This window comes from Asparagus officinalis, chromosome 3 (assembly GCF_001876935.1).
Source record: "Asparagus officinalis chromosome 3, Aspof.V1, whole genome shotgun sequence".
NCBI lineage: Eukaryota > Viridiplantae > Streptophyta > Magnoliopsida > Asparagales > Asparagaceae > Asparagus > Asparagus officinalis.
The window spans coordinates 102,379,098-102,396,595 of NC_033796.1; the positions used below are offsets into that span (position 1 = coordinate 102,379,098).

Below are 17,498 nucleotides of genomic sequence, written 5' to 3' on the forward strand. Positions count from 1 at the left end.
ACCATAAACTTCTCGAACTGCATAACCATAACAAGAACTATTGGAAATTGTTGTTAATGGTGTTAACGCCTTGGATATAAGGTCTAAACTGCCCTTTTTATCATCAATCAACCCTAACCTGAAAACTCTCTCAGTAGAAGTAAAAAAGTCAATGCCCATTAAAATAAGGAGTAAAAAGTACATAAAGGCAAAATTGGCCAAAACATTTCATGTGCTTCGCACATGATAACCTTACCCAACTGCCGTCAGACATGGTAGCTTAGTAAAAAACAATTCATGATAGCTTTCTCCGATACAAAGACTTCAAGTTTTGTACAAACCCCCAAACTTCATGGTAGTTTTATGAAAGTGAACTTTTTTTTTCTTTCATACAGCGTTTCAAATTAATAACTACCATAAACTTTTAAAACTTCATAAAAAGTAAACTATCGGAAATTGTTGTTAATGGCATTCACGTCTTGGATAAATTATTGTCAACATTGTACTAAACATGCCATTTGTGAAGCACGTGATAACTAACCCAATTGCCATCGGACTTGGTAGTTTAGTTTAAAAAAATTTATGGTAGTTTTCTTTAATAAAAAAACCCCCCCCCCCCCCCCCACACACACACACACACACAAAAAAAGTTGATGGTAGTTTGGTGAAATGTGACTGTTTTCCTTTGTCATGCAGTGTTTCAAATTCATAAAGATTGCACCATGAGGTACCTCAAGGCGGAAGAACTTCTTCACTGCTTCCTTTGTCTCAGGTTTTCCAGCAGCAGCAACGGATTCTATTTCAACATTTTTCTTTTGGGTAGTATTTCGACGTGCTGCGCCCTGAAAGTCACAAGCTTATGAATAAGTTACAGAGTAAAAATTTAATAAAGTTGACCATAATTGTGAAAAATTATAAAAATACTCACGGCTGCTGATGCGTCTCTACTAAGCTGAGCAAGTTGGACGCCAAGGCTTTGATGCATTGACATATACTGGCCAGCAGCAGGGTTCCGATTTGCTGACACAGCCTGCCAGTTTAATGCAGGCCTCCATACACTTTGTCTGGTCACCTTGAAACCCTGTGAAATATTTTGATAAAAAACTTTGTCTCGAGATATATAGAGTGAAGAGGGATGATGTAAGCAGAAGTGTATGGAATGTAAGGCAAAAATTTAGCAAATTCACAGTATCAATAGCATCAGCAGAAAAATAAGTTCAGTGGACATCCCAATCCTCTTCATCCTATCCTAGAAAAAAAATGAAAGCATTACGTGACCGATGCGCCAACATATGCACACAAAACAAAACAAAACAAAACAAAACAAAACAAAAATTTCATCCTCAAATGGTTTATTGGTCCAAAAAAATTGTCTTTCTGTGAGGATAAAAGAGTCAAAAAAACATCACTCGGGCCTAACTGCAACAGAAGAACTACAGTCTATCTGCAACTAGGCAACTACAGGGGGGCCTATCCGCAATTGGGTAATAACAGTACAGGGGTCTATCTGTAACTACCCTAGATTTAATTGTAACAATTTGTGGGACTCATTTCAAATTTTGATTTTGTGGGACCTATTTGAAAGTATTGATAACTTGGAGAGAAAATGCAAGAAAACCCCTTAAAGTTTAACAGCTACAGTTCTAATAAGGCCACTAAAGCATTCTTCATAATCCTTGCTTAAGTCCCATCTTCTAACAGATACGGTGGGCTAACAGATAATAAACATGTTATGTTAGACTAACAAAAGAAAGTCATGCACAGATAATAAACATGTTATGTTAGACTAACAAAAGAAAGTCATGCGTCAATGGAATACTTGACAATATTCCAAATTCACATGGTGAGAAAATGCTATGAAATATCATTTGAAGCATTCCAGTTTGGCCTGTATCTATGACATCCTCAGTATAGGAGAGTTTACAATTTTGTTAAACCTGATATACAGGATGTAGTGCAATTCTTCAAAATATCATCCTCTCAACTAGCCTGTTTGAATCGTTCTAGCTTATTCCACCCTGCTGTCATTATCATAAGAAAAGGGGAACTTTTTGAAATTTCTTCCATCTCTCTCATATTCCAAATTTGTGATTACTATTACTGCAGTCTCACTAATTATAAAAGCTCTTTTGAGCAACCTGATAGGAAGATACGTACACAAATACGAGCAATGTTAAGGCATTGGATAGTTTTAGTTTTAAATTAAGATTTAAATATTTAACCTTGTCCTATTATTTAATGAAATTACAAAGCCGAAGCACAAAGGTCGAATTTGGCCCTCCTTTTCTAATAATCACAAATGTTGAAACTTAACAATAAGTGTTGAGATGAGACAAGGAACCATGAATAGTTGTCAAAAGAGTCTTTTTCTAAGTCCAGAAATATAAGAGCGATCGAACATCAACTTATGAAGACCTTCACTGCCTATCGCCGAAAGACAACAACTCAATATAAAGGGTCAGAATCAACGAGCAGTCATGATATGTGGAAACCACTTGAATAACTTGTGCCGAACCTCCTTGTGCACCATCAAAGCAAGTAAAATATCAATTTATCCTGGTTGTATGCCAGAAGAACTCAAAATTTTCAAAGAAAGAAACCATGAATATTTGTCATTAGGGGTGCAAAACAGTCCGGATATATCCGATCAGCAACCGTATCCAAAACGGATGTAGATAAGATAGCCAAATTTTGAAACTGGTCGGATACAAGTACGGTTTCAGATATGGTTTCGCATTTTTGGTCGAACGCGGTTTTGGATGCGAATATCAGTTCAAATTTCAGATATGCTCTGGATATCCGAATTCGGATATGAATTCGGATATATACTCGGATATGGATTCAGATATAGATTTGGATAAGAATTCAAATATGGATTCAGATATGGATGTAAATACGGATATCATTACATATATGAATATTACTAATTTTTTTATTATCTTCACAACAATTGCCTGCGCTTTGGGATGTGGTACTATGTTTTGTTCTTTTATTAAAACATGCTTTTTATTGAGGTAAGCAATTGTACATTTTAGACTTATTTATAGTCAATTTTATGTTATACTATAAATAGATTTATTTTTTCAATAAATAAAATAAAATGTGAGGTCTAGAAGAAAATTTTGTAGCATTTTGTGTTTCAATTCTTGTCTTGCACTTTTTTTTAATCAACTGCATACAATTATTGGCTTTGTGAGGTTTCCTTAGGTTAGTGTGGTTGAAATTTCGTAAAGTTTTACTGTCTAAATAATTTTTTTTAATTTAAGACTTTTATTATCCAATTAACATGATAGTTTTTGTCATATCTGAGTCATATCTATTTCCCAAGTATGTGATTTTTATATGTAATTGTATCTGTATCCGCTTCTCTAATATCCAAACCATATCTATTTCCATTTAATGTGGATATAGGTAAGACTTTTTCTTACCGAAGAATTTCCATATATGTATATGCATCCATTTTTAGAAAGCGGATATGAATATGGTACGTATCATATCTAAACGATATCCGAACCAAATGCACCAATAGTTGTCATCCATCAAAAGCGTCTTACTCCAAATCTAGAAATATAAGAGCGAGCCGACATCAACTGGTGAAGACCTTCATTGCTTATAGACAAAAAGGCAACAATTCAATATAAAGGGTCACAATCAACGAGCGATCATTACATGTGGAAGTCGCATGAATTACTTGTGCCACTTCTCCACCAACCAGAAAGCCTTGAACACCATATTGGCGTTCAACCTACATAATGGCTTGGTGAAGATTCACTGAACAGTTTGCCATCCTTGAGCTGACACATTATATCCCAAATCACTTGCCATCTTAGAGCTGACACATTATATGCCAAGTCAGTTGATCTCAGATACAATTACTGCTCCCAAACTTCCACACTTCTATACCCTTCGTACGCACTAGATGTCATGGTGAAAAATACAAATTAGACTTGCTAGCTATGACAATCTAAGAACACAAATTACTAAGTGCATTTTTTCGATAGCTCAATCAAGTGGTTTCATGGAGGAATATCGAGAAAAAAATGCATTTTTCTATCAGAACAATGCACCACACGGCATTGATTTCTACTTTGTAGGGGGCAATAAATACCCAAACCACCCCCAAAAAATGAAATCTCAATGGCTAAGAACACCCCACATGATGCGTGCATTCCAACATGATTCCTACATAAGGAAAAACAAGCCTAGATGTATGCATGACATAGACTATATGCTAACATTATTTAAATTTCAACTAGCAAGTTTCATCTTCTTCTTGCTTTCTTCTTAGACTGTCACGCCTCTTGCAAAACACATCTCATACATGCATATCACATTCCCAAAATCGCATTGTGTTGTAAGAGCTTAGAGAAATCTATTACTATTCATATATGTTAAAACAACATAGTTAGGTTAGGTCAGATCCATTTGTGTCAAACCTCCTTGGCTCCTTGTACTATCAAAGCAAGTAAAATATTCATTTATCCTGGTTCTACGCCGAAAGAGATAAAAAGTTCCACGGGTAATAGGCCGCTTTTTTGGCATGCAGACATATATATTCTGATGTTGGTTTTATTTATTTACAAGGTTTTAAATGTCAGATATCTGGTAAATATTGGATGGCCAAAATTTTTATCGGATTGCAGATATCGAGGATTAGTAGTAAAAAATGAAGTGCCAACTAAGATGATGTGCATAAATAATATAATGTCCTTAAATGTACTCTACACAATCAAATCAAAGCATACAAAACGTAAACAATATGCTTAGGATTACTAACTCTTAAATTTAATCTCTCTAACCATTATACCAAAACTACGAAGTTATGATAAGGATCGAGGATTATAGTGTTATAGTAATTCTAACATGCCCCCATAGATTGAATGTCCTTTTTATGCGCTAAAACCTAGACTCGCACAGTGGTGCTAATTTTTGAATAATCCACTTAAAATTCGTAACTGGTGGGATTTGAATCTGGGTCGCTCTGATACCATCTTAAATTTAGTCCCTCTAACCATTACACCCAAACTCCTAAGTTATGGTGAGAGTCGATGATTATATTTTTATATTAATTCTAACACTAATCAGTTGAAGAAAGTTACTTAGAGAAAAGAGTCTTCTAGAATTTTGCTTTAGAAACTTCAAAAAGATGGAGTTTTTGCTTAAAAACATTAAAGAAATTTTGTAGAACTTTGTTTTGCTCAAGCTATATAAAAGGATATGTCGGTCAACCAGTGTTTTTAAGGGCGCATTCAGGTGCGCGCCTCGAGCGCGAGGCGCAGTGATGTAGCGCCTCACAGCAGGTGCGGGGCGCTACGCTTGGGCGCACGCCTAAGGAGCGCCCCGTAGCGTTCGGCAAGGCGTGCGCCTCAGTAACAGGGCACAATCTTGGGTACAAACTCGCTTTCCACAAACCCAAAACGAAAAAAGAGATGATCGCTTCCTTCTTCCACTTTTTCTCTCGTTTTCTCCTTGTGGTCTTCACTCGGCAGCAGCAAGCAGCAAAGACGAGCGACAATCGGCGACGACGAGCGGCAATCGACGATGACATGCTGCAATCGGCGACGGTGAGCGACAATCGGTGACGGTGAGCAGGTGAGCAGCAGGTACATTCTTCTTCTCCTTTCCTCTTTGTTTTCTTTTGTTTTCCTTTTTTTACTCCTCAGCGATGTTTTTCTGGTCCTTTTCTTTTTCTCTTTTCATTTTGCCTTCTCTCTTCGCCCTTCTTGTTGAGATTCCCTATCCATTTGCAACTAAACTTAAAATCTAAGTTGTTAGTTGTTGACTGTTAAGCATAAACTGTTAAGAGTGAGTTGTTACTTGTTTGTCCTTAATTAAGTTCTTGATTGTTAATTGTTAACCGAGAGATTGCTGAGATTTGTCTTGAGTCTTTACTGTTAATTGTTAAGAGAGAATGGAACTTAATGAATTAGTTATAGACTTATAGTATCTTCACTCTTTAAAGCTTCACTGTTTCAGTTCTTAATTAAGTTCACTCTTCTAAACTTGATTTGATTTTATTGTTAACTAACTTACAAAGAGAGATTTAATGTTAACTTACTCTTCCTAGTTGTTAGTTCTTAATTAAATTTTTTTATCGCTCAACTGTTAACTGTTTTTTTCTTTAACTTAATATCAATATGCAGAGTCATGATATTATGAACTAATTGCTTGCTTCTTATTAATACATATCAGTGTTTTCAAAGGCGCACGCCTTACTGTGCCTCATGCGCCTTACGATGCGGGGCGGTGGTGAAGCGCCCCACTTCTGATGCAGCAGCGTCTTTTGCGTCTCGCGTACATCCTTACTTTGTGTAAGGTGCATATAGTACGTATCCTCATATAGTTTTGTTTGTTAACATTTCAATCGAGTCTTTATACTTGATATTTCATATCCCAAAAAACAAAATAAATCCATTAGGTCTTTTTAGTAGCCTTCAATTAAGGACCATTACTAATCCTTTGCTTAAATATTAGTCTTGATTTAACATTTGATTTGAAAATTTATGAATTTTGCTACTATGTTGGGTGTTAGCATTGATTTGAAAATTTATGAATTTTGCTACTATGTTGGGTGTTAGCATTAGAAATTAAGGCATTATATTGTGATTTTGTAGTAAGATATTATTTATCATGATATTTTTCATGTGAATTCTAAAAACATGTTCTTTCGTGTTTGATTATATATTTTGAAACATTATGTGGGCGGTCTGCGCCTTGCATCACTCTGGCGCGCGCATCGCGTTGCGCCTTGCGCATGTGCGCGTAAAGCTGCTTTGCGCTCCACATTGCGCCTCGCGCATTGAAAACACTGATACATATCAGTCATAATTGTTGAAATTGTTCAAGCTTATTGGTGTAGTACTAGTGCTATTATTTGATTTCAAGTGCGAGACTGCGAGTATTGATTCTTGCTATTTGATGCTAGGTGTAGTGCTACTAGTTGATTCGCCATTTGTAACCTGTAAGAGGAAAATAAAATTTAGCAATATAGTTGTTAGTGATGCAATATACTAGTATGAAAGTTTGAATAATTTGCATGATTGAATGAAAATTAACGTACAAGTTTAATTCACTAAATCTATATACTATATTATTTGTAAATATATGAATTTTGTTGCATAATGAATATATGTGTTTTGGTGTAGATATATCATGTCTTCATCAGCGGGTGGTGATAGAAGACAAGATCCTACATGAAAATATACTTCATTAGTTAATGGGAATGCCAATAGACACAAATGCATATTTTGTAACAAGATCACAAATTGTGCTATATCCTGACAAAACGAGCATCTAATCGGGACGGATAGGAAACGTAAAAATGTGAGGCTTTATCAAAAAGTCCCTCCCGATGAGGTTGAAGAGCTAAAAGATTATGATGAAAGACAAAAGATGGCTAAAAGACAACAAGCTATAGATGATTATTTCCCCAATCTTGGAGATGAGATCATGGTGGAGATCGATGATGAGGAGCTTGAAGATGAACAAGTATTAGTACAAGCATCTAGAGATAGGGAAAAAGGCTCGGCGGCTCCTATGTCATTTTCGGCAAGAGGAAGGGGGAGTGTTGGCTTGCACAGTGTGGGATATTCCACAGGCCCAAAAAGGAAGGGGCCGATGGATGCATTTCTTACATTCGATCTTGCTCTAGTGGTTGCCAAAGATGAAAGAAGGCGCAAGTTAAGGCAGACATGTGTTGAAGAAAACCTCAACAAAGATGTAATGGCTAAAGTGCATCAAGACATAGCTCAGTGGTCGTATCAAGCCAGCATTTCCTTTAATGCAGCTCGTCTTAGGTCTTTCAAAATCATGTTGAAGTCTGTGGGGGCTTTTGGGCCTAACTCGCCTCCTCCTACATTACACCACTTGAGAAAGAGCCTTTACTTAGAAAGAAGAAAAAGTACACTGATGATCTGATACAACCTCAGAAGGAGGTGTGGGCTACCAAAGGTTGTTCTTTCATGTCAGATGGTTGGAGTGACAGAAAGGATAGGACATTAATCAACTTTCTTGTGAACTCTCCTCAGGATACGGTGTTTCTTTCCTCTATTGATGCTTTTGATGAGATCAAGACGGGTGACGGGATGTTTGAGATACTTAATGAGCAAATTAAACTCATAGGACCTCAGAATGTTGTTCAGGTCATCACAGATAATCATTCTAGTCTTGAATATGCAAGTAAAATTTAAGCAATTGATTTTATTTTGGTTATGAATTTTTGTTATATTAGGATGTTCTGATATTGATCTTTTTTTGTTTCTTAGTTATAGGAGAGGAAGTGGAAAAAGAATATCCTCAGTTATATTGGACTCCATGTGCTGCTCACTGTATCAATCTCATGCTAAAGGATATTGGTAAGATACCATCTATGAAGCTAACCTTGAATCGAGCTATGGAGTTGACGGCATTCATCTACTTACATGCATGGGTATTAAGGCTGATGAGAGGTGAAACTAACGGCAAAAAGCTTCTTAGACCGGCGGTGACACGATTTGTCGCTTCATTTATGACTTTGTCAAGCATCCGTAAACAGAAAAACAACCTCAAGAAGATGTTCAATTTGGAGAAATTGAGGCAAAGTAAGTGGGCAACAGATTCAAAGGGCAAATCAGCTGAAAGGATAGTTCATATTCCGTCTTTCTGGAACAACATTGTTCGTATTCTCAAGCTCACGACTCCTCTTGTTAGTGTTTTGAAGCTTGTTGATGGTGACAAGAAGCCTGCTATGGGATTCATTTATGAGGCGATGGATAAAGCTAATGAGGCTATTGCTAGAGCCTATAATGATGATTCAAGAAAATATTCTGAGTATTTAACATCATTGATAAGAAGTGAGAGGATCAGCTTCATCGGCCTTTGCATACTGCAGGATATTACCTTAAACCTACATTTTCCTATGACCACCCCAACATTCAAGGGGATGATGAAGTTATGAAAGGTCTTTATCAAGTCATTGACAAGATGGTGCCTCCACAAGACCAAGACAAGATTGATTGGCAATTGGATATATACAGGCATGCTAGGGGTCTTTTTGGTATGAAGATAGCTAAGAAAAACAAAAATAAGAAATCTCCAGCAATGATTTTAAAGGCGCGCGCCTCATGCGCGAGGCGCTTCGGCGCAGCAGCACAGCGTCCCGCATCAGGTGCGGGGTGCTACGCTTGCGTCGGGCGCGCGCCTGGGGAGCGCTCCACACCGCTTGACGCAAGGCACAAAGCGAGCGTCACATTTCCAGGACCGCAAACAGTAGGGTTCGGGTACAAACCCGCTTTCCAAACTTAAAACCGAAATCAAAAAGGAAAAAGAAAAACAAAATCAAGCTAGGGTTCTCGATCCACTTACCTTTCCTCCGATAGCGCTCCAACTCGTCTCCACTCGGCAGTAGCAGGCCACGGAGGCAACGACGAGCGACGGGCGACGAAGACAAAGACGACGGGCGACGAAGACGACGACGACGAAGGGCAACGGCGGTCGGCAGCGCAAGGTAAGTGATTTCATTTTCCCTTTTTTTTTCTTTTCTCCTTTCTCTTTGTTTTTTCTTTCGTTTTCTAGCTTTTTATTTCTCCTCGATCCTCAACGAGAAGGTTCTTTTACTGTAGTTCTTTGTTTTTTCCTTTTTTCCTCCAGCCTTCGTTTCCTGTAGGTATATCAAGTTGGAATGGCCTTTTTTCTTTTTTACTGTAACTATTTTAATTTTTAACAGTAAAAAACAACTTTAGCATACATAATATATTAACAGTTAAAAAATTAATTGTATGTACTATGTAGGTTGTAACTTGGTGTAAATATATGAATTAAGTAAAAAGTAACTGTATTTTAGCTATTTACTCTATTTAATGTAGCTATTTTACTGTGGCTATTTTAACAGTGAAAAAATTAATTGTAATTGATGTGCAATCATTTTCAATTAATTATTTCTACTTTCTAGTAACTCATAAATGTGCATATGACTGTTGAAATGCTAACTAACTTACAAAGAGAGATTTACGGACTAATTGATTGCTTCTTATTAATACATAATTACATATCAGTCATAATTGTTTTGGTGTAGATGTCTTCATACTCTGGAGTGTGCCTCGCATCGCTCGGGCGCGCGCATCGCATTGCACATTGCGCATGTGCGCGTAAACTGACTTTGCGCCTCGCGCATTGAAAACATTGGTCTTCAGGTAAATATCCATAATATTAACCCTCAATTGACTAAATTTTCTGTAGAAAATACACTGCTAATCACACTATATTTTAATTGATAGCTGATTGGTGGGAGTTGTATGGTACATCAGCACTAGAGTTGCAGAAACTTGCTGTTAGAATCCTCAGCCTTACTTGTAGCTTCTCTGGCTGTGAAAAAAAATTAGAGTACTTTTGAGCAAGTATGCTTAGTTTTATTTAATTCAACAATATAGATTTAATTCCATTAGAGAGATAAATATTGATTTGGTTTACTTGTATAAATTACAGATACACAGTAAGAAGAGGAATAGATTGGATCATAAGAGGTTGCAAGATCTAGTTTAATGCAAGTACAACCAATCTTTGAAGGAGAGATTTGACTGTAGAGATTCCATTGATCCGATCAAGTTGGCTAATATAGATGAAAGCAATGAGTGGTTGTTAGGGCGCTTCGGTGAAGGTGAAAATGCAGAGAATGCCTTGGTGGAGGGCGAGGATGACGTTACATATGATGTTGTAGGAGATGCAATGGGAGCTGAAGAAGATGTTAGATATTTAAGGTCGACTAGTTAGGTACGAGAATCTTCAGGTGGTATTGGTTTATCATCGAGGAGGGAATCGGTTCCAAAGTCGGAAGACGAAGAGGAGTTTAATGATGATGAGGAGACGGAAGAGGAGGATATTCCCCTTGAAGGGGATGATGATGATGTTAATGAGGATGATTAGAGTCATTAGACTATTATTTTGATATTTATTTGCTTTGTTTTGGTGGACAATTTGATTTGCTTCACTAGTTAAAACTTTATTTTGTGATTTGGCAGTATATCTTATTTATCTTTGAGTCATTGACATTTTTATGTGAAATTTCACAAATATATATTTTTCATGCAAGTTGTATATCTTGAAAAATTATGTGGTCTGGAGTGCGTCTCGCTTGACTCGGGCACGTGCATTGTATTGCGCCTTGCACATATGTGCGTAAACTGACTTTGTGCCCCGCATTGCGCCTCATGCATTGAAAACACTGCAGCCAACATATCGGTTGATATATTGGCTATGTTAGGGATATATCGCCAAAAATTGCCAAAAATCAGTAAAGTATATTTAGACCATATCATTTTGCTGCAAGACTGTTAAAAGGATATATCGGCTTGTGTATCAATATATCGGGGATATTTCAAATAGTGTTTATTTATACTCTTATCAACATACATTGTCTGTTATTAGCAAATAGAACATATGTGTGCATTACTAGCATGTGCTGCTTCACAGGTACCCCTATTTTTCATCATGTTTAAATTTCATACTATATTCATGCTTCTTGCCTTGAACTCATCCCATCTGTCAAATTTCTACTCCATTCCATGATTCTTTACCTTTCAATGGTTGTCGTTAAAATTTAGTCATTTTGTCAATCTTCCGTCCATTTAGTTCATCCCAGTACTGAATCTTCAGATGTTCTACAGAAGTTCGTCTTTTCTGCTCTGTGATATATCAATGAGTTATTTGATGATCTCTATTGCTCAATTGGTTAGTTTATGGTAACTGGCAGATAGTTTTAGCAGAGTTTCAGTTAGCATTAATCAACCATCTAAACAAAAACTAAATCAATATTTACATAACTATATCACCACTATTGACAGAATTACATATCAAAAATCATAATTACATTACAACTAAAATATTATGTACCGCTGCATGAGTATGTTTAGCATAAACATAGAAGTAGGGGTGTCCATCCGGGCCGGGCCGGCCCGGCCCGGAAAACCAGGACCGGGTCTAAGCGGGCCGAACACCGGGCCGGCCCAGTTTTGAAATTTGTTATTTTTTTAAAGTTTTAAAGAAAAAAGGTAAAAATAGACACAATTTTGATTAAAAAATTACATTATTAATCATTTGTAATTATGTAATTTACAAATATAAAAAAATATAAAAATTAAAATAATATAAAATAATTATAGAATTTATAGAAATAAACAAAATTAAAAATAATTATAGATGTCAAAGGGGCTGTTGAATTTATAGAAATAAACAAAATTAAAAATAATTGTAGAATTCAAAGAGCCCCAAGGCCCTATCAAAGACTTTTAAATGTATATGTTGTAGCTAGAATTTGAACCATTAACCTCCTCTCCAAACTCCTAAAGTTTACCACTAGACTAAATAGCCCAAAATATTCATGTCATTCATATATTATACATAAACAAATTGTAAGTACTTATAGAAATTACATAAACAAATTGTATTATACATAAACATATATATAAAAAATATAAATTATATATATATATATATACTATAGAGAGAGAGAGAGAGAGAGAAATTATGTCAACTTAAGTTGACATCCACGCAAACTTTCTTAACCATCTAGATACTTTCCTTAGGATCCTTGCATGATATGAAGTGACTTTATATATATATATCTATAAGTGAATTAAAGTTTGTGGACAAAGGTCTTGTCACTTAAGTTGACATAAGTATATAAATACGTACTTATTATGTATAAATATATGTGTAATAATATATTTATACTCTTATATATATATATCATATATATACTAGTATACTATATAATATATATATATACTATAACTATATAATAGTATAAATACATATAAGAGTATAAATATATATTTATATATCTATACATATATATAAACATAAACTTATATGTACATATATAATTATATTTATATAAGAGTATAAATATATATACACATATTATACATATGTAAGAGAGAGTATACTTATACATATATATACTTATATAAGAGAGAGTATACTTATATATACTTATATACTAAGAGAGAGAGTATAAATATATATACATAAGAGAGTACACACTATATACTTATATATACATATATATACTTATATAAGAGAGAGTATACTTATATACTAAGAGAGAGAGTATAAATATATATAAGAGAGAGTATACTTATATACTAAGAGAGAGAGTATAAATATATATATAAGAGAGAGTATACATTGTACACATATATAAGAGAGAGCATACTTATACATATATATAATTATATAAGAGATATATACATATATAAGAGAGAATATACTTACATATATACTTATATTAAGAGAGAGCATACTTAAATATATTTATACATATATAAGAGAGTATAATTATATATACTTATACATATATTAAGAGAGATCATACTTATACATATATATACTTATATAAAAGAGAGTATACTTATATATACTTATATAAGAGAGAGTATATTTATATATACTTATATACTAAGAGAGAGAGTATAAATATATATATATATATATAAGAGAGAGTATACAATGTACACATATATAAGAGAGAGCATACTTATACATATATATAATTATATAAGAGATATATACATATATAAGAGAGAATATACTTATATATACTTATATTAAGAGAGAGCATACTTATATATATTTATACATATTTCATACATATATAAGAGAGAGTATACTTATATATACTTATACATATATTAAGAGAGAGCATACTTATACATATATATACTTATATAAAAGAGAGTATACTTATATATACTTATACATATATATACTTATATAAGAGAGAGTATACTTATATATACTTATACATATTTTATACATATATAATAGATAGTATACTTATATATAATTATATTCTAAGAGAGAGAGTATATATATATATACATACATACATATATAAAAAAATATCATATATACATATATTATACATGTAAAAAATAAAAATAAAAAAATTAAAAAAGTTACTATTCCGGGCCTGACCCGGGCTCGGGCCGGTCGCCGATGACCGGGCCCGGTTTTGGCCCGGATTTCCGGGCCGACCCCGGGCCGGGCCGGAAATACATAGAAGTAGTAATTCAAACTAGAAAAGTAAATATTATGCAAGCTATCTTAAGGCAAAGAATGATCCCACTTGAACTAAACAAAGATTCTCGATACAATTTTTTAACTTTCATTGGCATTATGAGTCGAATAGAATTCCTACCTTGTTGGTAGTAGGAGATGAGGGAATTTCTATGTTCAACAGACAGCTTTTGGGAAAAAGCCCCTTCTCGGTGTCCCTAATAGCAGCATGTATCAACGGTAAACAAACACCAACTGCATCCTTGAAGTGGCTTTCATTACTCTCATTCTTCCTCCTTAATAATTTGAAAAGACTTCAGTAAGAAAGCATGTATCATTCAAAAACCAAATACGAACAATAGAGATGCAAAATTTACCAGCTTAATGAGATTGATAAGGAAGGTACTCCACAGAGTAAAGCTTCTCTAGCTCCCGCAATAGCGCCCGAGTAAAGGCTATAAGGATTTTTACAGCAAATAAGAAAAGGATCCAACTCTCATTAAAGGGCGTAAACAGCTACGACTTAATTCATTTTTACATGAGGAATAAAAATAGAGTGCTGGAGAAACTCCAATCCATCCTAAAGACACAAAGTTGCAAGAAAGCATACATATGGAACGACAAAATGGAGTGAAAAAGCCAAACAAGACAAAGCAAATTACTAGCAAAAGCTATAAAGAGCATCTTATATATATCTAGGAATAAAGGAAACAACCAGAATACTTACATATGATGGCCACAACTTGATCCCTTGTTAATTCCACTGACAACCTATATGCAAAATGGCACAGTTTGTGAGTTGTGAAAGGCACTATATTATGTGTATCACATTGCATCATTTTTAGAGAACTATTTATACCAGTGCTGGCCTTGACCAAGAAAATAATGACCCAGACAAAGCTAAAGATACACAATCAACAGGAGTACCTGCAATTATATACAAAATCTACCGATGGTTAGAAAACAAACTAGGGTATGACTGTATAACATCATAGCTTACATCTCAGCAAAACATCAATCTGCAAGTAATCATATGATTGTTAAGTTTCAGTCTAAATTAAAATTACTTGCTGGCTTATGCAGCCTAAAGTGGCATAAAGGTTGTGAGATTCCGGAAATTACCAGAAACTTCAAAAGCTGTGGCTCCATGCATTTCTGTAGAATTCACAGCAAGGGTCTCACAAGGTGTAACTGAGTGCCCAGAAGCAGACTTATCCCTTCAAGATTAAGCAAAAAGAGAATTAAAAAGGGAATATTTGAAAAGGCTGTCTGTATAATTTTCCAGTAGTCAACTCCTGATGCATGAGTCTCAAGGATTAACTTTTGAAAAAACAAATATATAAGAAAAAACATGTTAAAGAAAATTTAGGTAGAGGGCATGAACATTATATCCAAAGCAAGTGCCAGCTTTGGTAAAGACTAAATTCACCACTTACACATAGCCACATACATTTTTCAACTTCAATACTTAAAGTGAACTATAACAAAGCTTTAATGGCCAAGGCCTGAGAGTTAAGTCTACAGGCTCCTTACATCCATAGAGCAAGATAAATTGAGAAACAAGTACGCGTGGTCCATTCTCTCTACGATTTAGATCAACTCAAACATTTCCCCCAGGCATAAAATGTAGAACTTTGATGAAAAGAAAATCCATAGATCCCACATTGCTAATAAGACTATAGGATGTACTTGATGCTCACTTTATATGGCATTACACACAACAAGCCTCACATCAAACATTTGAGAATCCCTTGGTTACTAGATTTATAACTGATGGTCTTCAAACATTTCTTTTATCTTCCTGTGTTTTTCATTACATTCATATTTTTTTTTAAAAGCTTACAGAAAGGGAGGAAAACATTTCCACTTCATATATTTACCATTCCATATTTTTTTCATTTTGGATGGTTTCTCTGCAGCTTCTACAACAGGTTAACCTCCAGATATTCAAAGATGAACACCAACTAAGAAATCAGGAAGAAGCAAACAAGTCCAAGGTCAGAAAGAACTAAGAAATCAGGAAGAAGCAAACAAGTCCAAGGTCAGAAAGCACAATGAGAACCAAAACCGGCAGCTAAGAAGCCACGATTGCAGAAAAATTATCTGATGCATTACATCTCCAACCCAAAAATTTTCTAGCTAATTTTGTGGACTATTATTCTTAAATTTGACAAGATAATGATAAGAACAATGAACCACTCTGTCAATGTCAACAATAAACCTCTATCCCAAATCCCTGGGAAAAAGATTACAGGTTTTTCTCCTGCATCCATATTTTCTTAAAACCATCACCTCTCCTGAAATTAAAAGTATCACATCCTCTTAAGTTAAACGCTTCAATATGTTCGTTTAGGTTACATTGAGCACTGTGTTCCTCCATCAGCTATGATTCTATGGTTCCTTCAAGCTAGCCACCTAGGGGTCAACATTGCACATGCCCAAATAATCTAAACAAAATGTCACCGTTTGACTCGCAATCTAAGTGTTCCCCGAAATTCTAATTTTAATAACAAAAAAATTTTGAATGAAATACCCACAATAAGGACACCAACAACCCAAATGTGAAGCAATGCCCAAATCCAGTAAAATCCAAGGAACCCACTTCCAAAAACACCCAAACGCAGCAATCCAGAACCCAAACCAACCAATATTCCCAAGAAATAACCAAAAGCAAGAGATACCCACTATGCAGAAACCCCAAAAAGAGAAGCATCGCCGATCAAAATCAGATTTTGAGCAACGAACAAATACGACATCGAAAAATCAACCACGCCCGTTACTTAAGAAGAAAAAAGAAGCCCGAAAAGAACTCACGAATCGGGAGCGCAGACGTGGACGTCGTACTCGCCATGGCGAACGAGAGCCTGGACGAGGAGTTCGAGCCCGGGGGACCCAATCCCATCGCAATTCGTGACGAGAACCACAGGCTTCCTCGATCCCTCTTCGTTGCTTTCCTCGGTTTGGGCCTCTTCCGTTGATGGGTTCCCTTCCTTGGTTTCTTCGTCTCCGCCGCCTTTTCGGGCGATGAGGGCGTTCTGGAGGTTGGAGATGAGAGAAGGGGGGAGATGATTGGTTGACATTTCTAGAGAGAGAGAGAGGGGATTGAAGAAGGGAAGAGAACGAGGCTCAAGCTCAAGAGAGAGAAAATGAGGGTGCTCGATTAAATGATAGCGAGCGAGAGAGAGAGGGATTCGGTTGCCGTTGCGAGTTACAAGGGAGGGATTGAGAGTGAGAGAGCGAGAGAGAGCGGACAAGGAAGGGATAGATTGGACTGTTCGAACTTCGAACCCTTGAACGAGTAAAATCAGGACATGGTCAAGCTTAGGGGTGAGCACGGTTCGGTTCAAACCGAAAAAACCGACCGAACCGAACCGAACCGACCCGAAAAAAGCGGTTTTATGAGTAAGGCGGTTCGGGTCGGGTTGATAATTTTTCAAACCGACCCGACCCGAACCAACCGAATATATTCCCTTGCCTCAAACCCTACC

General features: G+C 35.7%; 1 protein-coding gene across 1 annotated transcript in view; it reads right to left on the bottom strand.

The window, feature by feature from the left end:
• Positions 1-17,286, bottom strand: part of LOC109835404 (5'-nucleotidase SurE) — an 18,192-nt gene extending 906 nt beyond the window's left edge. Inside the window, exons 1-8 of the mRNA XM_020403378.1 lie at positions 16,825-17,286; positions 15,133-15,227; positions 14,870-14,937; positions 14,738-14,781; positions 14,388-14,465; positions 14,153-14,306; positions 908-1,060; positions 711-821 (exon numbers count right to left, since the gene is read on the bottom strand). Coding sequence (XP_020258967.1) covers positions 711-821; positions 908-1,060; positions 14,153-14,306; positions 14,388-14,465; positions 14,738-14,781; positions 14,870-14,937; positions 15,133-15,227; positions 16,825-17,090 — 969 coding nt within the window. The 5' untranslated portion in view covers positions 17,091-17,286. The remainder of the gene's footprint in view (positions 1-710; positions 822-907; positions 1,061-14,152; positions 14,307-14,387; positions 14,466-14,737; positions 14,782-14,869; positions 14,938-15,132; positions 15,228-16,824) is intronic.